The following is a 25,856-nucleotide window of genomic DNA, read 5'->3' as shown; positions in this document are numbered from 1 at the left end:
CTCAAGCCTGCCCTGGACTGGAGGGAGCACCCTCTCTTTTAGGGGGCTAGGGAGGAAGCAGTTCAGCCTCCATGCCTCATGCCTGCCCCTTTCCAGTGTAACACTCACTTTTCTATTGGGAGGACATGGGGGCCCGAGATGGAGTAGCGGTAGATGAAGGTTAGAAACTTCTGGAAGACGTCGAACAAGGGCCAGTGGGACAGCACACAGATGCTCTTCTTCACCTGCACCATGCGGTTGGTGATTGGCCGGCGGTCGATCACACTGACCAATCCCAGCCGCAGACACTGCTTGTCCTTCAAGCGTTCCCGTGGATACGCCTCATGGAACTGGAGAGCAGCGCCGTACACCTGAGGAGGGGGAGAGGGAACGAGTGTTACTGTGGAGAGTGCTGCTGCTAGCACAGCTATTGGGATTACTGCAAGAACTATTCACTTACAAGGACCTTCGTGGATCAGGGCCATCCGAGCTACAAGAAGTACTAACTCTGTATATTCCTATTTGTTCCTTGAGATGAGAAAATGCAGAACTTTTAATAAAAAAAAAATGTTACCCCGTTTTTTTCTCCCCAATTTTGTATGCCCAATTATTATCTGTATCCTCGGCTCCCCGCTCGCAGCTCCCCTGGCGACTTGGGAAACTGCGGCATTTTTCGCACTGCGGATCCACAGCGAAGCCAACAGACCTACAGTGCCGGTGGACAACACAGATCTGGCGGCTCCACTACAGAACCACAGGCGCCCTATCGGCCACAGGGGTTGCTGATGTGCAGTGAACCGTGGATTCCCCTGCCAACCTAAGCCCTCCCTACCCGGGCAGCGCTCGGCAAAGTGTGCACCGCCCCCTGGGAACCCTCGGTCACAGTGGGCTGTGACATCTGAATTCGAACCTGCGATCTCCAGGCTATAGGGCTCATCCTGCACTCCACGCGGAGCGCTTTTGCTGGATGCGCCACTCGGGAGCCCCCCCATCTTAATCAGCTGGAGCTTTCTGCTGTTGTGCTCCTTGCTTGTGTAACTCTATTCCGGTTGACATTAAGCAGGTTGAAACATTTGATTCTTTTAAGTCTAAATTGGAAACCTCAATTATTTATTTATTTATTTATTTTTAAGTGCTTTTTTATAATTGTATGGTTCTTTTCTATGGTTGTAGCTGGGGTGTAGATCATATATATATATATATATATATATATGAGCTCTCGTCTTGTTTTTAACTTTGTACAGCGCTCTGGGATGCCGTAGTGTGAAGGGAGGGCGCTATATCAAATTAAATGTACATTATAATCAGGCTTGCTACTTTTCAATATTAAAATCGGAAAAACCTGTTAAAGTCGAATTCCCCCCAAAAAAGTGAGTTGACAAATAAATTTATATACGATAAAACGTTAATAAAACCACTCGCTATTTTTTATTTTCTTACCAAAAATAATCATTTAGAAATCATCTCTAGTTTGTGTAGTTTTTCTACTTGCTGTCTGTCCCGTCTCCGCTCTGAATGCCTGGGGGTCGCTGTCAGTCATCTCAGTGGTCCATTAGTTCTGTAGTTTCACCCTGTTCTGACAGATCTCACTGACTGAAGCACTGCTAGAATGCTCTCATTTGCCAGCTACAGCGCCTGTCATTCAAAGCGCCTACTTTGAAATTAGCGGGTGTAAGCTTTTACTTTAGGTATACAGTGACAGTTACTAGTTTGATTTGAAAATGGGGCACAGGGTTTTGTGAATATTGTTCACAATACCTTGGCGATGGCTGAAGTCTCTGCGGCAGGACGAAGCAGACCCGTCTGCCTTCCAGGGACTCTGAGTCTGGCTGTGCTGAAGCAGGAGAGGGGGAGCTCAGACTCTGAATAATAACTGCAAGTTAGTTCTGTTTAACTATCTAATGTTTTGTTCTGTGCATATTATTTTTACTCGTAAATGCATGCTATAAAGGTCTGTGTAATACACGTTTATATGCAGCGTTTACTACGGTTTATTTGAGACCATTTTTAAATGTATAGCTCAGCTGTGACCAAACGTTACTTCAATTAGAATGCTGGTAACCATGGCTTTGTTCCATTGAATATGATGAAGGGGTTTCTAATGAGACGTTTCTCAATGACATAATGCATAAAGGTCAATTTCACTCATTTTCTGCTTGAAATTGAAAAAAAAACAGTAAATTCTTTCTAAAATAAATGTCGATATTAATCATCGATTTGGCAAAAAAATTAAAATCGTATAGTAGCAAGCCTAATTATATTGTAACTATTATTACCATTCCTGTCGCTATTACCATCACTACTTCTGTTATAACTAAATAGGGCAGCAGTGTGGAGTAGTGGTTAGGGCTCTGGACTCTAGACCGGAGGGTTGTGGGTTCAATCCCCGGTCGGGGACACTGCTGCTGTACCCTTGAGCAAGGTACTTTACCTAGATTGCTCCGGTAAAAACCCAACTGTATAAATGGGTAATTGTATGTAAAAATAATGTGATATCTTGAACAATTGTAAGTCGCCCTGGATAAGGGCATCTGCTAAGAAATAAATAATAATAAACTATTACTACAATATATACTACTATTAATATTACTGCTAATAGTGTTACTCCTCTTAAAGAACTACTGTACATCTTTTAGCAGGCCTTTTAACTTACAAATATTTATAAACGTGTACATAAAATGCTAAACTATATGGGGAAACACTTTAGGGATCTGTTACAAGTGATAAACAATCTAAGCATGCTATTAATTATGCTATTAACAATTATGGAATAGGATTAGAAATAAGAAGACTATTCTATACTTTTGCCATTGTTTATAATCAGTTATAATGGATATAGTCTTTCCAGGTCTGTCTTTCTCTCTATGCATGTCTCCCCAATTGCATGGGGCTGCTTTGCTTTTGCAAAAAAGTTATTCTACACTTTAGCCTTTGTGATCTTTTGCTATTGTTTATAACCAGTGTTTTTTCAGTGAACAAAAACTAAAACGAAAATGTTTAAAAACTAAAAGCATAAACATTTTCCTTAACAAAATAGTACTTGAAACTGGAAAATGTTTAAAAAACAGAACGAAACTGAAAATGAAAAAATAAAACGTGACCAACGAATATTCAGAGTTGTATTTATTTTATATCATTTCAGGAAAACGCTCTGTAAAATAGCACAGCTCAGCTCGAATGACTTCCTGCTCCGTGGCACTGTTACTCAAAGCACAGGGGTGAATCGAAGTGGAATTGAGGGATTCATTATATATGAATATATATTTTGTATGTATCAACTCAGCGTGAACCTAAAAAAAAGTCTCTTAAAATGAAAAGATACTGAAATGGAAATGAAACTATAACTAAATAATTTAAAACGAAAATGAAATAGAAACAAAATAATAATCTTACCAACTAAATAGAAACTGACACTAAAGTGAAATGCTAAACTAAAGTGTTTAATAAAATTCATAAAGCTCAGGATCAATTAAAACATACTTTAGAATGGCAGAAACTGTGTGAATAAATACCATTGCTAACAGTGCTCCCCATTTAGGCATGTAATTTAGAAAAATGAAACACTGTAAAAAAAAAAAATAAATAAATAAATAAATTAAATTAAATTAAATATCAATACTTTCTGATGCACGTCTCTGATATTGAATCTCTAACCTGGCTGATATCCTGCTCTGTGTGTGTGATTGTTTCTGATCAGATCGTGAATCTCTAACCTGGCTGATATCCTGTTCTGTGTGTGTGATGGTTTCTGATCAGATCGTGAATCTCTAACCTGGCTGATGTCCTGTTCTGTGTGTGTGATGGTTTCTGATGAGATCATGAATCTCTAACCTGGCTGATATCCTGTTCTGTGTGTGTGTGATGGTTTCTGATGAGATCGTGAATCTCTAACCTGGCTGATATCCTGTTCTGTGTGTGTGATGGTTTCTGTTGAGATAGTGAATCTCTAACCTGGCTGATATCCTGCTCTGTGTGTGTGATGGTTTCTGATGAGATAGTGAATCTCTAACCTGGCTGATATCCTGCTCTGTGTGTGTGATGGTTTCTGATGAGATCACTATTCTACCAGGTGAATCTCTAACCTGGCTGATATCCTGCTCTGTGTGTGTGTGATGGTTTCTGTTGAGATCGTGAATCTCTAACCTGGCTGATATCCTGCTCTGTGTGTGTGTGATGGTTTCTGTTGAGATCGTGAATCTCTAACCTGGCTGATATCCTGCTCTGTGTGTGTGTGATGGTTTCTGTTGAGATCGTGAATCTCTAACCTGGCTGATATCCTGCTCTGTGTGTGTGTGATGGTTTCTGTTGAGATCGTGAATCTCTAACCTGGCTGATATCCTGCTCTGTGTGTGTGTGATGGTTTCTGTTGAGATCACTATTCTACCTTGTCTGCAGAGGCGCTGGTCAGCACGAATGTTGAGAAGACGGGGAGCTGGTACTTGGTGTTGAGGGGCCAGCTCTCGATGGTGGCTCCCATGGGCAGACAGAACTCTGGCACAGAGTCGGGCAGGGGGAAGGAGGCAGTGTCTGCCTCGGGGTAGCGGCTGAGCAGCCCTGAAACACAGCACACAGAACACAGGGCCTTCAAAACACACACACACACAGCATGCTTTAAAATGAAAGCACGTTAGCTGTAACAGGTGTTCCTTTCACCTACACCTATGACCAAAAGCTTTGCAGCACTGAGAATTTTAAGATTGAGCCAAAAAAAAAAAAATGTATATGAACATAAATTTGGATCTTTTATTTTACACCACATAATCAAAGAAAGTACAAAATGACATTGCAAAAGTCTACTGGAAGCCGGAAATGTCACATTTTTCAAGTTGTCAGTTTGTTGTTAAGTATATGGAAAACTACAAAGCGGTATGTAATTAAATATATGTTAACGTAACATTATTCAGCAAGTTTCATTCGACTTAATGAAGCAAAATTTGTTTATTCTATAGGGCGATGCACAACCTTTGGCCATAGCTGTACACCTGTCTGCCAGATTGGGTTTGGCATCGCCCTGGTGTTCTCCTGGTAAACCCTGGGCTCCCTGATTACTCTGGCAGGCCAAATGAATGCTGCAGTTTATTTAAACATTGCTGCAGATTAAGCCCACCCTACAATGCTGCGCTTGCTCCCGACACCGATGCCTACTTTCAAGCCGATAATGTGATCAGGGCAGACGGTGGTCCAATCTGATATTAGACGAGGTCCTAATAAAGTGGCCAGGCAGTACAGATACTGTATGTGGCATTAGTGCATTGATGCATTAGAAGCAGCAAACACCTCCACTCACCTGCTTTGTAGAGCAATGAGCTTTGCAAACAGCCTCCACTCACCTGCTTCGTAGAGCAATGAACTTTGCAAACACCTCCACTCACCTGCTTCGTAGAGCAATGAACTTTGCAAACACCTCCACTCACCTGCTTCGTAGAGCTATGAGCTTTGCAAACACCTCCACTCACCTGCTTCGTAGAGCAATGATCTTTGCAAACGCCTCCACTCACCTGCTTCGTAGAGCAATGAGCTTTGCAAACAGCCTCCACTCACCTGCTTCGTAGAGCAATGATCTTTGCAAACAGCCTCCACTCCCCTGCTTCGTAGAGCAATGATCTTTGCAAACAGCCTCCTCTCACCTGCTTCTTGGGGCTATGAGCTTTGCAAACAGCCTCCACTCACCTGCTTCGTAGAGCAATGAGCTTTGCAAACACCTCCACTCACCTGCTTCGTAGAGCAATGAGCTTTGCAAACAGCCTCCACTCACCTGCTTCGTAGAGTAGGGCGTTGGCCTTTGCGACGGCTCTCTTGTAGCAGAGGTAAAGCGCTGGACCCCACTGCAAAACAACAGGACACCGTGGGTAAGAGCACAGGGGTTACAGCTTTCATTCATTTGTATTGAGACAGAGAACACCAGCCTGGAGAAGGAGAGCGCTGGCACTAGAGTCACACATTAATCAGAGATCAATCCCAGCTCCGCACAGGATTCTCAATGAACTCGCAAAAGTGTAAGCGTCCCTGTGGCCTCCATAGGGCTCTCTTACACATGAGATGGCGTGAGGACTGCTCTGAAACACATCGTGATATTACTTGTTTTTACTGTTTTCTAGAGTTCGCAACCGTTGTGCTGCTCTTATAATCAGTTATCAGTTTTCTCTAAATCTGCCTTTACCTGGCTTTGAGCTTGTCTGGAGAACCCTAAGTGGCAGCACTGAACAGTTGCTTCATTCCATTTAAAATCATGAGACTCCCTGCTAACGCTGTCTACAGCTATGGGCGAAAGTTTTGCATCACCTAAAATGCTTGGATTGAGACATTTAAAAATTATATTTTTTGCTTTTCAAAAATAGCCTGCGTCTTAAAATTCGAGTACAGTATAGTGATGCGTGTATTAAAATCGGCAACAGAAGACATGACTACCCGAGTACACAAACAGCAACGTGACTGACTGCCGAGAAAAGACAAACCAAAACGTTAGTGCCCGATCTCGAATCATCCATGACACGCAGGCAGTCATTTTCAAAGAAGAGTCATTAGCTTCATCAGGAATTCAAAGAGGTGTTTACAATTTCAGCATGAACAGATCAGAAATGCTGATCAGATCACTGTATAAACTTGATGTTTTATTTTTTCCTCAAAAAGAGTGTGGGAAATTTAGGCTGCGTCTTAAATTTGAAGGAATATGGTATATATGAACATAAATTAGATATTTTATTTGACATCATATAATCCAAGAAACTACAAAATGATATTGCAAAAGTCTACCGGAAGCAATAATAGTAGTACAGTATTTCATGTTAGATTTCAAAATGTCAAATTTTTCAATTTTTGTCAGTTTTTCGTTAAGTACAAGGAACTTCAAATACAAAGCGGTATGTAATTCAGTATGTGGCGTTATTCAGCAGGTTTCATATGACTTCATGAAGCAAAATTAGTTAATTCTATATGATGATGCAAAACGTTTGCCCATAGCTGTACACTCTACATATTGCATGTCCTGCAGAGGGATTATTTATAATCCTGCTTGCCCTGCAGGCTCCCAGCATGATCCAGTCACATGGTGTACATCAACAGCATATACAGAATGCTATATAATAAGACATGGCAATGAATAGTTTAATTACAATGCAGCCTGGCAGTCAGGACACTCCCCAGACCTGCAGCCTGGCGGTCAGGACGCCCTGCAGCCTGGCGGTCAGGACACTCACCAGGCCTGTGTTGAGATTCTTGTCCACCTTGCAGTAGGTGTGTGGGGCGCTCTCCCCCTTGCTGGGCAGGATGAGGGAGATGTCCGTCACGCCCAGCGTGTTGAGGGCCTGCGAGTCGGGGGCGCGCCGGTACGTGATGAAGGTGCGCTGGGTCCCGGGACCCCCAGATCCCAGGTTAGCAGAGCGGCTGTAGGGAGTGGTCTCGATTGCATACCAGCCTGGCTTCAGGGTCTCCTTCCCTTCGTACAGGACCCTGGGGGGTGGGAAAGAGAGTCGGGGTAACTACTCAGCTCTATACAACCATTCACTATCTGTCTGAATCCATACACTACACAGGTCAACACCACCACAACCGCCAGCCACAGGATCCTGTTATTAACGAACCAGAAACTGTGTTAGCAAACCAGCAGTCCCCAGATTCCATAGTATAAATATGACTGCTAGCATTGGGAGTCCTGGGCCACTCCAGCCTCACTGGATTTCAAACAGCACGCATGCAGCTCAGTGTTATCTGCTACCAAATTGCTGAACTACTGCAAGACAAGGGATCAGCCCTTAATAGCACAACCAATAACAGACATAACTGAGAATGAACTAAACACTGCTACACCAGACAATATTTTCCACTTCTCACCAAATCTACAGTTCTCCCCCCTCCCCTCTCCTCTTTTATATCTTACCTACATTTTCCACGTTTTATCTTGTTTCCTGGTACTACACTAGGAATCCTCAGTAACTCTGGTAGACTTCCTAGGTCACCTCAGTGTTATCTGGGTCCCTGGCTGGAAGTGTGTCAGTCTATAGGGGAAGCAGCTAGTTGGTTAATGACAGGAAAGCAGCTGCTGAAGGGACGATGGGGGATAATTCCACGCTCCGGGTGACCAAGGAAGTGCAACGCTAAAGGCAAGGGCTTGCAAACAGGGCCTTCTTTACCCAGTGCTTTTTCAAAGATTTTTTCTTTTAGATAACAGATATCATGTTTTAAAATACAAATACAAAAAAAAGCACACAAGACCTTTGAGAGGACACACAGCTGACAACTATTCTGTCAGGTGCAATCACTTTAATTCTACAGAAAAGCACCTGTTTCTGAGTAGCAAGCTGTGTGAAGCTCCAAATAGGGAATGTTTAGTTGAGGCAAAATAACAGGCAAATCAATCAGCGATTGCCCCTCTGCAGCCCCTCACCCCAGGTCGAGTATCGGCGCCTTGTCTCTGCCTCTCTTGTAGCACAGGTACATGTGTGGGTTGTTGAGCAGCCCAGCGCTCAGCTCCGCTGTGTGCCCGCCCTGAGTCTTCTCGATGCAGGTGAAGCCCTCGGGCACGTCCTCGCCCAGGGAGCGTGCGATGACTGCCAGCTCCGTCACGGCCTCCACCGGCCGCGCTGCTCGCTGCGGGCCCTCCTCGTCCAGAGGCTTGGAGCCGGGCGTCAGGCCAGCCACCACAAAGTAATCCACCAGCTGGGGGCATGTCTCCTCTGTCATGCTGCCTGAGAGCCAGCCCCTGCAAAGAGAGCGGCAGGGTCAGTCATGCCAGCTTCGAAAACATTTTAGAAACTGGAACGAAAACCTTGTCTGAAGTGTAATTCAGGGGTTAATTAATAATTGCATTTGGTGTGTGTGTGTGTGTATGTGGATAAAAACGAGACAATGCAGCTAAAGAGATCTGGTGTAATATAACCCATCAGAGTGGGTAACTTTGTACAATTAGTAATTCATTCATTTGAATACTGTCCTCATCAAAATTATTGGTGAGAATTCAATGCATTAATTATAACAGGTCTTCATAATTTGTTTAATGAATTTTCATTTTAGAATGAATGTATTTCAGCAATAGTATAGCATTGGTAACAGTTATTTTTTAAAAGTAGGAGGGAACATCGATGACATAGGGAATCACGAATTCTGCCCCCTCCCCCACTCAATCATCAGTTCCACCCTGAGGTCTGTGCTGAAGTTCCGATCAGCTGATGCTGAAGTCAGCACAGTGTGTTTTTACACTGCAATTGGTATTAAGACAGTAGAGTTTGGGATTAGCTGGCACTGATACTAGCTAGCATGTTGTTTAGTCCCCAGATCCGTACTGAAGTGCACTACAATTGACCCCCCCCCCCCCCCCCGAGTTTGGAGTTTTATTTGACTGTTTTCAAGTTACTGTAGATAATCAGGTTCAACTCTAACACACACAAGGATAGGAAACAGGAAAGCCACACCAGATATCTGTTTCCTGTCTGCACCTTGTTCCGAAGTCTCGTCCAGAAAAAGCAGGTTTTACACTAACTTTGAATAACTTTAACTTTGGATTAGCTGTCACCACTTTCACTTCCTCTCTCTCTATCGCTGCGTAGCGGGTATTTTTGTTCCCGACGCCTACTTAAGAAGGGAGCCTGTAAACTTAACAGCCTCCCTCTGTGCAGACGCAGCAGAAAAAGAGAAAGACAAAGGGAGGCTTGTATACTCTCTGAACAACCTCCCTCTGCTCTGGGCTGGTAAAGCAGACAAAACAAGGCTCTTGTGCTCAATATATAACTGGGAATAACCTAGAACTCACTTGATCTTCCTTTTTGGCAACTAGAACAAGGGTGTACTGTTTCATCAGGCCATTCTTTTATTTTTATTGCGCTACTACATTAAAACAAAACAAAACAAAACAACACAACTTTAATAAGCCGGTGACTGTTACTTTGCCAGGTTTCTAAAGGAAGTTTCTAATCAAGGCTAGTCTCTTCCTATCGCACCATTTTTCTCTTGAAAGGGCATCTAATTGAATGGGACAGGAGTTTAAGTTCCCAGTGTTTAATATACTTCACCTGGTAGGCTACTCCGTACATGAACTACTTTACTTAAAGCAACTGTAGCGGAAATAAGACTCCCGTTGCACAGCAGTTTGATCCACTCCGGGTTTTACTGCGAGTTTAATAAGACATTTTTAGCTTTAGGTTACGGTCGGAAACATGATTATCACAGCTAATAATTTTTCAGACCCCTAGATAGCACCTGTAAAAAGCAATTTTGACATCAGTTCAATGTAACAGGGTTAATTGCTTAACACTAGTTTCTTTAGATTTCTACTTACACTTGGAGATGACTTTTGGAGGTCATGAAAGTTAATTTAATAATAATATGATATTAATTACTGCGAGTGTACATCTTATCTTCTCTTTAAAAACAAAAATACTTCTCTCAACACAGCTCTTCCCTGACACGCACTTGCCGTTTCTTTCTTAGTAACCTCTACACAATCAGTCCTTTTTTCACTACTTATTCCACCCAACACCCGGCCCAAGCTCTTGCACTCTCCAGATTGGACTACTGTAACTCTCTCCCTGCCTCGGCGATCTGCTCCCTTCAGCTCATTCAAAGTTCTGCTGCTTGTCTTGTATTCTCCCAACCCTGCTACTCTCACGCTGCCCCTCTGCTTCACACTCTCCACTGGCTACCTATCTCTGCTTGCATTCAATTCAAGACCCTTGTTCTTGCCTTCCGCTCTCTTCACCACACTGCCCCTCCTACCTCCAATCCCTTGTGTCACCCTACAGCCCCTCTCACCCTCTCCACTCCTCTACTGGTGATGCGTTCCCTCTTATCTCTCCATCCTCCAGTGCCCGCTCCTTCTCTTCCCTAACCTCTCTGTGGTGGAACCAGCTCCCAGAGAACTTCAGGACTGCTCCATCTCTCAGAGCCTTTCGCTGCCTCCTCAAGACCAACCTGTTTAGACTGCACTTGTAGATCGCTTGACCTGGACTTGCCTGACCCAAGCACCTTGTACCGGACCCTCACCTAATGCACTACCCTTACACTTCTGTTATGCCACTGTAGACATAACTTGTTGTAATCCTAACTTGTTGCTTCCTAGTTCATATTGTATTTTGGAGTTCTTTGATTACATGTTGTTAAATAAAATATCTAAATTATGTTCATATACTTTTTATTTTTTATTAATGCCTTCAATCCTAAAATTCTCAATGATGCAAAGCTTTTGGCTACAGCTGTACATAGGCACCCGCTATATGCCTAGATTCTCTCAATGCGCTAAAGAACGTCACAGAGACCCTTCTAGTATATCCCTACTGCAATATGCATTTGCGGCTGTCCTCTGATTTTGCTGAAGTGTATTGTGGCTGCAGGTGTGCAGCTCAGTGTCAGAGGCATATTCACCAGTCTGTAGCTTGCAGTTCTGCAAGTCCAGCAGAAATAAAGAGAGCATACCCTTCTCTGCCCTTGCAGTGTGGAGCAACATCAATACCTGCACTGGCTCAAAACCCTTTAGAAATTAAACCAAACGCAGCATGATTTTAAAACAGACGCACAAGCAAAAACAGATCACAAGAAAGTAAGCAAAACACATTACACATCATAAACCAGGGAGTGCCATACAGAGGGCCCTCACGATTGTATAATAACCCGCACAGCACAGAGAGTGTATCGGATTACAGCCAGATGCAATCTGAAAAGATATACTAGTCTGATTGAGATCCATTCCAGGTTTTACTACCAGCTTCATTAGTAACAGTGTGTATACATAACAAGCTCGTGTGTCGTATTAAACTGCTAGTAAAACCAGGAATGGATCAAACTGCTATGCAGTGGGAGTCGTATTGCCATCCCTGTGTTAATTAGGACTATTCAGAAAATGAGTAAGAGCAGAGTACAGTCAAGAGTTCACCCCTACAGGGGCATAATACAATCTGTACCCCAAACTGGGACTGGAACTCGACGGAAGCAAGTTAAAGCAGACTAAACGAGCCCTCGTAGGTGTGGTATGGATGTAAGGAGACAGTGATGTCACGATACGGCACGCATCACGACACACGAACCGCCCTGATGGGCTACTTGTACGATGCACTCTAGGATCGAGTGATCAATTAAATGATGGACTACTTTGTAGAAATACAAAAATGAAATGAGTTAGTAAGAGTACGCATTCATATCAACCATTCTTCACTCAAGGACCACTTGGTGAACTCCAATGAGCTGTCCTGTTGTGCTCTTGGTCTTGTATGACGATACAAACAGTACACACCTCTATGACGATACCATACGTCATGTAAAGAAAGCATCCCGATTCTGCGATGCACGATGAATCATACACCCCTAATTGTGAGATGTGAAAATAGCACCCCATAGGGAATAATGGCCCACTGAAATGCATTGGACCCCACAGTCACAACGAAAACAAACAATAAGTTCATGACAAGGGAACTCAATTACAGGCGACTGGAGGGTTCAAATGAACATTAATGTTGGTTCTGTGTAAGATGAAAGGAAGATAATATAGGAAAGTATTGGTGTGATCACGTACACAAACTGGATTGTACGTTTGTGTATTTGTACTGTGAAGCAACTTAAATAACTGCTGCAAAAACTCGGAGCAGAGCATGTTGTAAGCAAACTTCACAGCATCTACAGACATGGCAGGAAATGGTATATTCTGTGGGAAAGATCACCAAGATAAAATTAGAATTTTAATACCACAACCCCGCAAGACGTTGGTTTGGTCACAGTTCAAGCTCCCACAAAGGTTATACTAACGGATCTGGAGCCTCCCTAATCTCTATCACACTGTGCTCAATGCCAAGGCATGAGTGGTACTTGCAGCTCAGTCAAAACATGCAGAAAGCTAGAACAAGTACAGGCAGGCATTGACATTGTCTCCCTGCGATCCAACACGGAGATCACTTACAATGAAATGGTGTTCCTCCTTTAACAGGTCAAGTTTCATCATTCAGATCACAGGGCATTCCCCTAGCGCAGTGGTGCGCAACTCAGGTCATAGAGGGCCGGTGTCCCTCCTGGTTTTTGTTCTAACCATACCCTAAATTAGTTAATTGGACCAATTAAGCTTCTAATAAGGTTCAATAAAGTACTTTAGGGTGCAATAAAAACCTGCACGGACACCGGTCCTCCAGGATCGAGTTTTGCACCGCAGCTGGCAGGCCGAGAAACTACTCCAACTAACAAACCCCTGCCAGCGAGCTTCACAGCAAACAGTGCAATTCATTTCAAACTTGAATTAAACCCCTCGCTAGGGCTGGTTTCACTGCAATGCCTCTTTAATCCAAGGCTCTTTATTCCAGGTAACTTGTTTGTTTAGAGCAGCTCCATTCAGGAGGTACTCATAATCACTGAGTACCTGAAAGGGAGAGCGGATAAGGTTTCAAATGTCTCATTTATCACAAGTTTAATATTGTCTGAGTAGAGAGCAGGCTTCGCAACAGCAGTCTGTATGCCAGAGCAAAGGGAAGCATGAGAAAGAGCGAATGTACAGGTTAGTTATATTTGTATAAAAATTCAAGGGTTTATCGGACTATAGCCCAATGCAATCTGAAACGTCTACAGGAGGCTGGGAGTGTGTGGTGAAAAATCAAGGCAGCTCTCGCGTTCACCTGCAGAGTGACAGACACATGGGATCAGTGCATAAGGGGTCTGTTTTTTTACCTTAAAAACTAAGACAGTAGAGGTTTAAACAGTCAGCATTTTAAGATGTGCCAAATGGGCCAAATTGCACAAGTGGATCTACACAGGATTGAATGTGAAAAATAGAAGAATGAGGCAACAGACTGCACAATTACCCTGTGCTACAGCTCCTTCTTGTTTGGAACAGTTGATCAATGCTGAAATGCTTTTTTGAAAAGTTTCTGAAACGGCAATCAGACACGTTAAGCTGACAGACTCCAGGCAGCACTCATCTTTTCTATCAGTCGCTCAGTGCTGGCCACAACACACAGAGCTCATCTCTGAAGAAACGTCTATTCTGGTTGGCGCTTTAATTAAAGCTAGTCCTCTTCTAAAATACAGGCATTAAAAATGAGAGGCTGCTTGCCATGGCGCTAGGGAATCCTAGCCCTGATCCCAGACATGCCTGTTTCATTTATATAGGGATGAAAAACTAACCTGACACTGTGTGGTTACTGCTGTTTAATAAACACTAAGGCAACGTCCATATTTTAAAAAATGCTTTCAATTAGTGTTGCACTTGCTTGTCATCTGGAGGGTGACGTTGTCCCCAACTCTTGAATGGCTTATTTGCTGTTATTAACCAATCAGCTGCTTCCCCCATTGACTGACATGCTGTCAGCTAGTAACATGACCCAGAAGACACTGATGAGTTGAAATGACCCAGGAAGTCCAAGTGCAACAGATAGCTAAAGCTAAGGAATCTGAGGTCATGAGCAGAGAAGGGGAGGAAGGAGGGCTTTCGGGGAATCTGAGGTTACGAGCAGAGGAGGAGAGGAAGGAGGGCTTTCCTGAAGGAATCTGATTCTGGGGGAAGGGGGCGGGGGGGGATGGGGGGTAGTTTATTTTGAGCACCAGCCAGAATTGATTTCGTAAGCGTGGGGAGTATGTGTGCATCGGATAAATATATCCTCCCGGGAACAAGGCTGTAGTAAACACTGAGGATACGTCAGGGTACGGGGTGAACAAAAAATTAGAAACACCTGCCATAACACTATCAATAGGGTACAGGACTACCGTCAGCAGCACGGATTTAACGTGACAAGTCTGCAAGCAGTTTAAAATGTTCTGGAGAGTTATGTGTGCACTCCTCAATGAGTACCCATCTCTCATTCATTCAAAGTGTGAGAGACTAAGAGGGAAGTGGTGTGGCTCTACTGGTTAGAGCCGAGGGACTGGGAGAAAGGGTTCATGGGAAAAAAAAGCCACTGAAACCATATATGCCTATTGAAAGCGACAATGAAACAATGAAGAAGTCGTCTCTGCACATTTCTCTAGCGTTATGAAATGTCTCAGGAACACAAAGCTCACAAAAGAGGAAGAAAACTGCTTTTAGAATCTTTGGTGCTACTCATTCAACGAGAATCAGTTGTAACCATAGCTACAGTACCGCTGTTTGACATAATCAAATTGGAGGGGGATTACCTCATCTGTGTCGCAGGCGATTGGCTCAGAGGGGAATTCCAGATTGATTGAAACATTCTCTCCAGTAAACTGCTGCAGCAAGAGGTTTGTGAAATAACAGGGTGTATCTACAGTCACAATGCAAAGTGCAGCACTGCAGATATCACACTACATACCAGCTCTCTGCACTCAGACCATGTGATGTGCATCGCAGGGACCAGGATGCAGCAGTTTATCTGTAGTGTTAAGTGACCATGAGTTCAGGAGCGGCTCTTCAGTTCTCGTTACCTGCTGTAGACAGGTGCAATGTAGACAGTCAGTGTTTACAGTAGTAAGCACCAGCACCATCCAGTGCACAGCCAGTGTATTGCTAGCAAAACAAAAGGAACTTTGATCCAAAGTGGCACTTTTTTAAAGACACTTTGGCAGATCTAGCCTGCGACACAGATGTCAATGGCAGGCGACTGGATCTGAAGAGCAGAGCTCGTGAACCAGTTCATGCACGGCGACCTCACGTGGGGACAAATACAAACACTCTCTTCTTGTGTGTGTTTGCAATTCTCTCTCTCTCGACAGACAGATAGATTTTTATTTTATTTTTTTTTATAAATTTATTCGTTGCCAATTTTTATTATTTTCACCCCAATTTGGAAATGTCCAATTATTTTTAGGCTCAGCTCACCGCTACCACCCCTGCGCTGACTCGGGAGGGCGAAGACGAACACACGCTGTCCTCCGAAGCGTGTGCCGTCAGCCGACTGCTTTTTTTCACACTGCGGACTCACCATGCAGCCACCCAAGAGCTACAGCGTCGGAGGACAACGCAGCTCTCAGGCAGCTTACAGGCAAGCCCACAGGCGCCCGGCCAGACCACAGGGGTCGCTGGTGCGCGGTGAGCTGAGGACACCCTGGCCGACCTAACCCTCCCTCCCCCCGGGCAACGCTCGGCCAATTGAGCGCCGCCCCCTGGAAGCTCCCGTCCTCAGTCGGCAAAGGAATAGCCTGGACTCGAACACGCGACGTCCAGACTATAGAGCACATACTGCACTCCACGTGGAGCGCCTTTGCTGGATGCGGGGCCCCCTAGACAGATAGATTTTGAAACAAATTTTCAATTAAATATATTTGTGTCCAGCTATTTTCAATATTTAATGCATGAAAGGCCTTATTGTTAGTGTCAGGTTTGAACAATACCAGCGGCGGAGCGACTAATCTGATGAACAGGAGCAACGACACTGTTGTTGTTAAGAGTGCTAGTTTATTTGCCGTTGTTTACTGTGGTTATAATAAAAAGTCGTTTTCTTACTCTGAGACGTAAATATATCGTTACAGTACAGTTTTGTCATTCGAGTCATGGAACAGGAAAGCGTTTTATTTACTGTACATGTTAAGTATATAGTTGTTTTTGGCACAATTTGCATTTTTTTTTCCATATGGTTCCTCATTTAAAAACTGTTTCATTCTTGCAGGTCCGATAAAAAGGAACCGGCTGTGGGATCTGGTGTGATCCGGCACAAATGCCACAAGCTGGGAGTTTAATGTTAAATAATTTGTTCCTCCTCCCTTACAGCTGCATGAACATCTCTTATCACAAAACCTGCAGACTCCAGGGGATTGAGCTCCTTGCTTGCACAGCCCAGTGGACTACAGTGCTCACACAGCTGGCCGCCTCTGCTTGCCAGAGGCCCAGGGCTGAATGGGAGGGGGAATGTCGATTTTGGATTGGCTGTAGGAGCTAAAACACTGCACTCCATAAACAATTGCATAGTGTCCCAGGGGAGTAAAGGTCTGATTACACTGGGAGCAGCAGTGGAATGCGGAAAGCGGGAAACCGTGCGGCAAAAAAAAATTAATCTATTGTTTTGAACGGGTGCAATAACACCGAGCGAGGCACGGAAAAGCAGCACGGCAGAAAACCACACAGGATAGAAACCAGAGCGATTCTTTTTTAAATACCACGTGGCAAATCTCCACCTAGACCAATCAACTGAAGTGTTGTTGTTTGACGTTATCTGCACTATGCACAGTGAAACATGCCGAACGAAAGATTTTCGAGGTGCAAAAGTGCCCTCAACTGTATGATACGTCCCGTCCAGATTATAAGGATACGCTAATGAAGCAAGACACCTGGGACACCATAGCGGCCAAACTGGCCATGTCAGTTAAAAATATTTGCATTTGAAGACCGACAGAAAACATACACTATATAGCGTACTGTATGTCATAGACCTCCAAGCAAAACACTCCAAGGTTGAAAAAAAAGTCTCAATAATGACAGACGTCTTGCAGTATTTCATGGAGGTTTTTTTGTACAGGTTTTTAAATTTTATTGCCATAAAACTATTGGATTCGCCAATTCAGTCATGCAATGCACACTATCTTTATGCATGCTATCAGATGTGAGTTAAAAACAAAACAAAAAAACCCAACTATATAAATGTAATGTAATATATATATATATATATATATATATATATATATATATATATATATATATATATATATATATATATATAAAATGTAATTATAAAATACAACGTTTATTAATATAAATATAACATCTACTTTTCCTGTAGTATTTTTGTTTATTTTTTTCTGTCACTTCCAATAATCGCCGGTTCTTTTGTAAACGGTGAGTTATGAATAATAATAATATAATGCACGTTCTTCTGCTTGTCCATTTCTTTGGCACTGTTTCTAAAGCATTAAATGGAGTTGGACCAGCCTGTCTTCAGTGTTCCTCCTGTTCGAATCAATACCATAAATATACATTTGAATGGTTCCCTCCATAGTTCTCCTCCTTTTTTCTCTCATGTTAATTTGGGAGGCCGCACCTTTCAGGCCAGAGCAGCTTATCTATGGAATTTGTTTCCAAAGGAAATTAGAACCTCTTCTAGCTTTCTTCAGTTTAGAAAGTTATTAAAAACTTTGCTTTAACAAAGAATATCGGGTAACTTTAGAGTGAAAAGGTTTTAATAATTGAATACATGATTTGAAAGTGTATAATTGTGTGCATTGTACTGTTCTGTGTGTTTTACATTATGATCTACCATGTTTTTTTTATCACATGGTACTGTATGTTAATGATTTGAATGATTTTTTTTGCCTTGTACAGATGCCAATTTGGCGCTATATAAAATGCTAAATAAATAATGAAATATCCTTGTTTACTTTTGCTTTATACTTTGGGGGTGTACAATACGGTGTTATTGTGTGATAAAATAAAACTGTTACTTAATAGCCACTGACACAACCTTTTAACGATGTTGCCGGAATGTTGCAATTTAGTTCTTTTAATGCTATAAGGGTGTATGTTAGTGGCTTCTCCATGACTGCATCTGAAGTATTTGAAGATGTTACATAATAAACGCTGGGTCTCAATAGTCGGGTAGGCTTCTGGCAAATATTGTAAAGAAACGTCCCTGGCGCTATACAGAATGATAATAATAATAATAATAATAATAATAATAATAATAATAATAATAATAATAATAATAATAATAGATTGTAATGACCCTTACTATTTTTTGACGGTAAAACAGGAGACTGAAAGATAACAATTATTAACAAATGTATTATACTTCACAATAAACAAGATCCCTGTCCGGGGGGGCCAGGACCACGCCACGTAAAATAAGAAATACCAAACCTCAATGAAAGGCTGCACTCAGCAAACGTATGATTGCAGCGCAGAACAAACTCTCGCTGCCATATTTGCGATATTCCTTGTTTTAAATTGACGTCTTCTTGTCTAAATGATTCACCAAAAGTTATTGGCTACTGTGCCAATTACACTGCGCATAAGACGTGATTACAAGCGAATGCGTTGTCATGACAAGCCACTAATGTAAACTAACTATCAACCAACGTCGGGAATACGTGGCTCGTGTCATTTTTTTTATAACACGTACCAATTAAAATTGGTACAGGTAGTAATTTCTGTGCTCCGATTGGTCTAAATGAGTACGCGTAGTGAATATTTGAAATGCGTACACAACGTGTTTTCGACCCAGATGGTCTTCCATACACTCAGGTCCTCCAGGAAATTGCGGCTGGAACTCATTACTGGTCCTATATCTCTCCAGAACCAATGAAACACCTGGAAGTGACGTCCTGCCCGCCCACGCTGACCCTACACCCATTGCATACCTGCCAACAGTCCCTATATGGTCGGGACAGTCCTGATTTCCAAGCAAATGTCCCACGTCCCGATGCATAGGAAGAAAGTCCTGATGTTTACCCATAGGAAAAAAAATCATTTATTCTGCACAGTAGAGTTAGTGAAAACCACACGCTGTGCTCTTCATGCGGCTGACACATCTGCTGATCACTAACTTATACAAAGACACTTCATTATGTCTATTTTTAACCCCGGTGAAGTCAGGTTGATATTCGGGTGGATATTTGATATTCGCGCAAAAACACTAATATTTCACCCAATGAAAGATGCTATGCTAAGGAGTAATTTAAGCCATGTCTCCATTTGCGAGTTAGCAATCTCTAGTTATGAACATGAAAAATACGCATTCGTATTCACTTTACATTGTACAGTAGGTAACGTCATATAATGGTTCATAGCTCCTACATAAAAACTCACAATATAATGCCATTTCAACTCATGAAAGATGGCATGCTAAGGAGTAATTTAAGCCATGTGTCGTTGATTTGCGAGGTAGCAATCTCTAGTTATGCACCAGGAAAATATGCATTCATATTCACTTTACAGAACTCCTACATAAAAACCCGCAAAATCATTGTTATTAGTCTCGTTTTATGAACACAAAATATACAAGCTAAAAGTCATAGCCTGCGTCACTTTTTTAATGTGCAAACTCGCAAGCAAATATAATGTAGTGCCTTTGCAGCAAATGGAAAAAATGCATTAATTCTTAATTCTTGCTATGTATGTATGTATGTATGTATGTATATTGTAATGGATGTAGCTGGAAAGGGGGGCCTGCCATATAAAAATGTTTTGTTTTATGGCAGGGACAGAGTTAAAGTCTCCCTGCCAAGATAATTGCTTTTGTTTAATTGTTTTGTTGTTTTGTTAATTGTTTTATTAGTGATGATCCCCTGCACTTGGCTATCATTGTAAATTAGAGCCAGGTGCAGGGTATTTAAAGGAAGCAGCCAGTGTGTTCAGGGCTGCTGTGTGGAGAGCCTGCTTGTTTGTGTGCACAAGCGTAGGAAAAGAAAAGGTCGTGTAAACCTGTTTGGTTTTGTTTGTATGTTTTGTTTTAACGGGTAAACAGTCCTGTTTGTTAGTTTAGGTTCCTGTATTGTGTTTAGTTCGGTGCTCAAGAAAAGACCTAGGTGTTTGCTTGTTTTGTTTATTTTTGTTTTTGTTATTATTAAAAAAAAAAAATAGTGCAAGAGCACCTTAAAAACCTTCATTTCTGTGTCCTGGGTCTATTTTTAAAGGGGCAACGAACCTGAAGGGTGCACGACAAGTTACAATAGATTTATATATATATATATATATATATATAATATATTACACACACAAACACACTTTTTTGGTATCATTCCCCCCATTAAAGAACTACAGCTGCCAGGGCGTCCCCCCTGTGGTTTATAATGTTAAAGTGTGAGAAAACTTGCAAGTATCAGGTTAGAGAAATAGGACAGCAAACGAATGTGTAGCATCAAATGACAAAACATGATTAGGGTACTATATGTGTTTAATTTTATACAAAACAAGAATGGGGATAAGAAAAGCATCATCAACAATAATAACAATAATATTGTTACTATTAATAATATTAAACGCCAGGTTTTGCTTTGAAACGTGATGATTTTCCTATAACTAAACAAACAAAACGTTTTAAAAAATGTAGGTAATTTATATAGAAATGGTATGTTTGTTGATGCCCAAAAATGTTGCATTTACAGCAAGTCTTAATACAATGCTTGAGAGTCGCGTGAACAAAAATAAAATGCATGCTGCAGTTATTTGCGAGTTTTTATGTAGGAGCTATGAATCATTATCTGACGTTATCTACTGTACAATGTAAAGTGAATATGAATGCATATTTTCCGTGTGCATAACTAGAGATTGCTAACTCGCAAATCAACGAGACATGGCTTAAATTACTCCTTTGCATAACATCTTTCATTGGGTGAAATTAGTGTTTTGCACGAATATCAACCTAACTTCACCGGGGTCTATTTTTACTGTCCTGATGGTCGTGTCTTGAGTTAGTACCAACATTTCAGCAAATAAAACACAGGCATATCTTTACAGCAAATGGACAGTCAACAAACAGTAACGGACTAAAAACAATATAAAATAAAACCACAAAGATTCGGCCGACAACAAACACTTGATGATAAACCGATACCGTCACACCAACTGGCAGTATCGATTTCGAGACCTCGGCGCGTTCCAATCGATTTCATGTAATGTATCGCTCGTAGCAGCCGGCATGTCTGCTAAGAAATGTAATAATAATAATAATAATGTTTCGAAAGGATGGATCATGCATGCTCCAGCAGTAACCCGGCTCTATGTTACATAACACGGCTAGACTCAGAGATTTGGAATTAAAATTAAAAAGCCTTTTTTCACCACGGACCCTACATTTAAAAAAGAAAATCAAATACTGTATGGCTAGACATATTGCTTGCGCAGTAAATTAAATATTTCAAATGCAGTATACTGCTATATTTTAATAAACACGCATGCACATACTGTACTATAGGAAATTGTTCACATATTAAAATACTGTATGCTAGTACTGTACTAGCATACAGTATTTTAATATATGAACAAATTCACTAAGCGTCAAACCTGAGGACGTTTTAAATATAAATGGGATTATTATTATTATTATTATAATATTAAACCGCTAGGTTTTATGTACGGTGCTATTCGGACACTGGTGTGGTGATTGCATGAACACCATTTCCTCAACGAAACCGTTATGCTCTATAAAACACTAGATACAAAAATAGCCACGCCACGCTCTCCGTTTAAACGGTTTGAGGAACTGTGGTAATCAAACTTAAGCGAATTTGTCTGTGGTTTTTATGAATAAATAAAGACATGACACATTGCCGGGAGTCGTGGTCCTTATTAAACCATTCGCACCTGCTTGTGTGTGTACACTGACAGCTTATCCGTGTGCCGGCTAAAAGCATGAAAAAAACCAAGAAATAACAGAGATACACACTTGAGTCGAGGCAGCGCCCTTACCGGTTAATGCACGTTTGCAGCGTCCATTCGTCTGTGTAATTGTCATCCTTTTAAAGTTGTTACGTCATGTTTTATTTTTCTCCCATGTTCGCGTTGTACAGTCTTTTTTTTCCTAGTTTTTTTTTTTTTTCTGCCAGTCTCTGCGTTCGCTTGCGCCTACTGGGAATAATGTACATGTAACCAAACCAAGGGGAGGGCCAAGCGTCGTTTCCCTTTTACACCAGAATCAGGAGGGGACAAAGTCAACAGGGACCACTATCGCCGTGGAGGAACTACTGCATACATTATTGCGATTAAAATATATATATATATATATATATATATATATATATATATATATATATATATATATATATATACATTTACATTTTTATAACGTACGGAACTGTATGAGGGAACGGTCCTTTTACGTAGGCACTTTATCGTTAGCTTTTTATGGAAATAACTAACATGGTAATTTAATGGCGTTTCGTACAGTTTTTTTTGTTACTTCTTGTGGTAGCGTTCCTTGCTTGGTTCTACAGAGAGCGGGTATTGTTTCGAAGATTGTTTTAATTAATCCGCTTTTTTTCTGAGTTTAATTATAAAAACAGAATCAGCTCCATTTATTTAAAGGGATGTCACCTGATTAAAAATAAAACCCGAAAACTTCAAGCCCTACTTGCGTGTGTTCACATTTACTTTTTCCAAAATACATAACGCATTATTTTAAAATAAAATACAGTGCATGGTGGGATATTATCGAATTAATTTCCACTGTTTATTGTGCTGCTAGGAACTGTAACCAAACTATTCTAATGGAGTGTGGACGCATTAAGCCCGATTAAACATGGCACGGTACTTGAGTGTGGACGCTTTGAGCTGTATTAATTAGAACGGGTTCGACCACGGTTCTCCAGATCGGTTCTGTAGTGTGGACAGGGCCTTCGACCACTCCAGCAAAACTATGGTATAGTGCCGTTTGTACTGCCAAGAGGTCCGGACCAGTCCGCTGTTATATTCTGATTTTACATCATTCATTTTCCTTTTGGCTAATCATTTTGTTTGGTCACGCTTTCTTAGTTTAATTGTTCACGTTGTTTATTTTGAGTTAAGGCTTATTCACTTGAAGTTATAGATCTGTATAAACTAATGTAATCGGCCAAGGTTGTGTGATGCACTGACGTCACGTTATTTGATGTTTAGAAGTGAAAGGTTTGCTTAAATGGGTTTACTATATGTTTTATGATCACCTTACAAATGCACAAAACATATATAAATAAAAAAAGAAAAAAAACTGTGTACGCGTGTCCTGCATTTAGGGCATGATAGTTGTAGATAACGTTTTAACCAGACTGATAAATGGTTCGTAAATAATTGCTAGTTATTATTATTTATTTCTTAGCAGACGCTATTATCCAGAGCGACTTACAATTGTTACAAGATATCACATTATTTTTACATACAATTACCCATTTATACAGTTGGGTTTTTTTACTGGAGCAATCTAGGTAAAGTACCTTGCTCAAGGGTACAGCAGCAGTGTCCCCCACCTGGGATTGAACCCACGACCCTCCGGTCAAGAATCCAGAGCCCTAACCACTACTCCACACTGCTGCCCCCTGTGTTGTTACAAAGTTGTTAATTTGATATTGCTTTATGAATATTTCTGAGGTGATTGTGGCTGGGTATCAATAGCTTCTATATAATTGAATGTACCTGAAGTGATTGCGGCTGGGTATGAGAATAGCTCCTATATAATTGAATATTACTGACAATTTTATAGATGCATGCCATCATGCTTCAGTTTGTTTTACTTTAAAAGTAAAAAGTGTAAACGACCTGAAAGAACAGATCAAGCATTTGGTATTCTCTATACGTCGTTTTTTAACAAACCTCTCACCTCCCTGAGCATTAATAGCTCAGTGTCTTCAACATTAACGACAAACCTCCAATGCTTTCTAAGGAGACGCTCTGTGCATTTTGCATGTATATTATTATTATTATTATTATTATTATTATTATTATTATTATTATTATTATTATTATTATTTCAATACACACACTCACAATCTTTTGATAAGCTGGGTAACAGGTCCTAGCTGCAGTAGATTCACAGATTGGTCGTGTTTAAAATAGAAAATATTTCGTGTGTTAGTTTTTTTCCGCATTTTTGATATATGTGCCTATGCTGGTTATTTGAAGCTCGTCTTACACAGTGGATGAGTACGTTCATGTTTTAAAGTACAATCTACCTGTAGTTTATCATGTAACACCAACAAAACAAAAAACGTGTATCTAAAATCCCCCTACCTACCAGTATGAAGTCCAGTATGAAGCGCGCTCTCACCTCCTCTTCATCCCATTATAATCTTTAACTGGGACGCTCTTCGCCTTTTAACGATGCCCGGGCCCTGTTGAAATGTCTGGAATACCTGGCGCCACTGCAAAGATGCATGTATTCTATACTAGTGATTAGCAAAACAAAAGCCGAATCAAATCAAAACGTCTATCGCACCTGCTAATGTGAAGTAGCGAGAATGTTTGTTAGACAGAAACAATGCCCTTTATTACTGTACGTTAAGCATTACCGGAAAAAAAAATTCATAAGCCAAAATGAAAATTCATGATTAAAACTAACCGATCCTAATACAATAGCGGCAATTCTGTGTGATCCAGAGCACTCCGCAGGACGCAGTAACGTGCAAGAGGAAAAAAGTGCACTTTCCGGGATGCTGGAAGAGGGGAGGCGAAGGGGAGGCAGATGGATGGGCTTTACTACAACCACGTGTGTGTTCTACTGTGTTCTTTATCGGCTGGGCGGCGCACTGTTTCCATTGATTTATGACACCCTCTTCAAATAATTACGTTACCTGAGGTCTGTATTTTAACATTAACATTATTATTATTATTATTATTATTATTATTATTATTATTATTATTATTTATTATTTCTTAGCAGACGCCCTTATCCAGGGCGACTTACAATCGCAAGCAAATACATTTCATGTGTTATAATACAAGTAATACAATTATTATTATTATTATTATTATTATTATTATTATTATTATTATTATTATTTATTTCTTAGCAGACGCCCTTATCCAGGGCCACTTACAATCGTAAGCAAAAACATTTCAAGCGTTACAATACAAGTAATACAATAAGAGCAAGAAATACAATAACTTTTGTTCAAGTAAAGTACAAGTTTGACAAACCACAATTCAATAATACAGCAGGTAATAGTGATAGTTACATCAGGATATGATTAAATAGTGATAGTTACATCAGGATATGATTAAATACAAAGTACTACAGGTTAAAAACTTGGCAGATTACAGTATTCTGAAGTACAGGATTAAATGCAGTAAAATAGGGGCTGATAAGAGCAAAATAAAGCACATTTACATGAAGGGTGATAGTGTCCCAGGATACAAACAGAGGAGTTCTACAGGTGCTCTTTGAAGAGGTGAGTCTTGAGGAGGCGCCGGAATGTGGTCAGGGACTGGGCAGTCCTGACATCTGTAGGAAGGTCATTCCACCACTGCAGAGCAAGGGTGGAGAAGGAGCGGGCTTTGGAGGCAGGGGAACGTAGCGGTGGTAGAGCTAGTCTTCTAGTGCAGGCGGAGCGGACAGGTCGAGTGG

The 25,856-nt window shown here is 41.3% G+C and overlaps 1 protein-coding gene across 2 annotated transcripts in view; it reads right to left on the bottom strand.

Moving 5' to 3' along the window:
* The window catches only part of LOC117970220 (DENN domain-containing protein 4B-like), a 55,321-nt gene extending 30,537 nt beyond the window's left edge, over window positions 1-24,784 (bottom strand). Inside the window, exons 1-6 of one of the 2 annotated variants that reach the window (XM_059006439.1) lie at window positions 24,528-24,784; window positions 8,363-8,677; window positions 7,176-7,428; window positions 5,735-5,804; window positions 4,364-4,533; window positions 109-350 (exon numbers count right to left, since the gene is read on the bottom strand). In XM_059006439.1, the coding sequence (XP_058862422.1) occupies window positions 109-350; window positions 4,364-4,533; window positions 5,735-5,804; window positions 7,176-7,428; window positions 8,363-8,658 (1,031 nt within the window). In that variant the 5' untranslated portion in view covers window positions 8,659-8,677; window positions 24,528-24,784. Of the gene's footprint in view, window positions 1-108; window positions 351-4,363; window positions 4,534-5,734; window positions 5,805-7,175; window positions 7,429-8,362; window positions 8,678-22,231; window positions 22,422-24,527 lie in introns of those variants that run through there. The other variant, XM_059006438.1, reaches the window with a different exon arrangement.
* Between the last annotated feature and the right edge of the window lie 1,072 nt (window positions 24,785-25,856).

This window comes from Acipenser ruthenus, chromosome 32, assembly GCF_902713425.1.
Source record: "Acipenser ruthenus chromosome 32, fAciRut3.2 maternal haplotype, whole genome shotgun sequence".
Taxonomy (NCBI): Eukaryota; Metazoa; Chordata; class Actinopteri; order Acipenseriformes; family Acipenseridae; genus Acipenser; species Acipenser ruthenus.
This window is presented reverse-complemented; position numbering and strand designations above follow the sequence as displayed.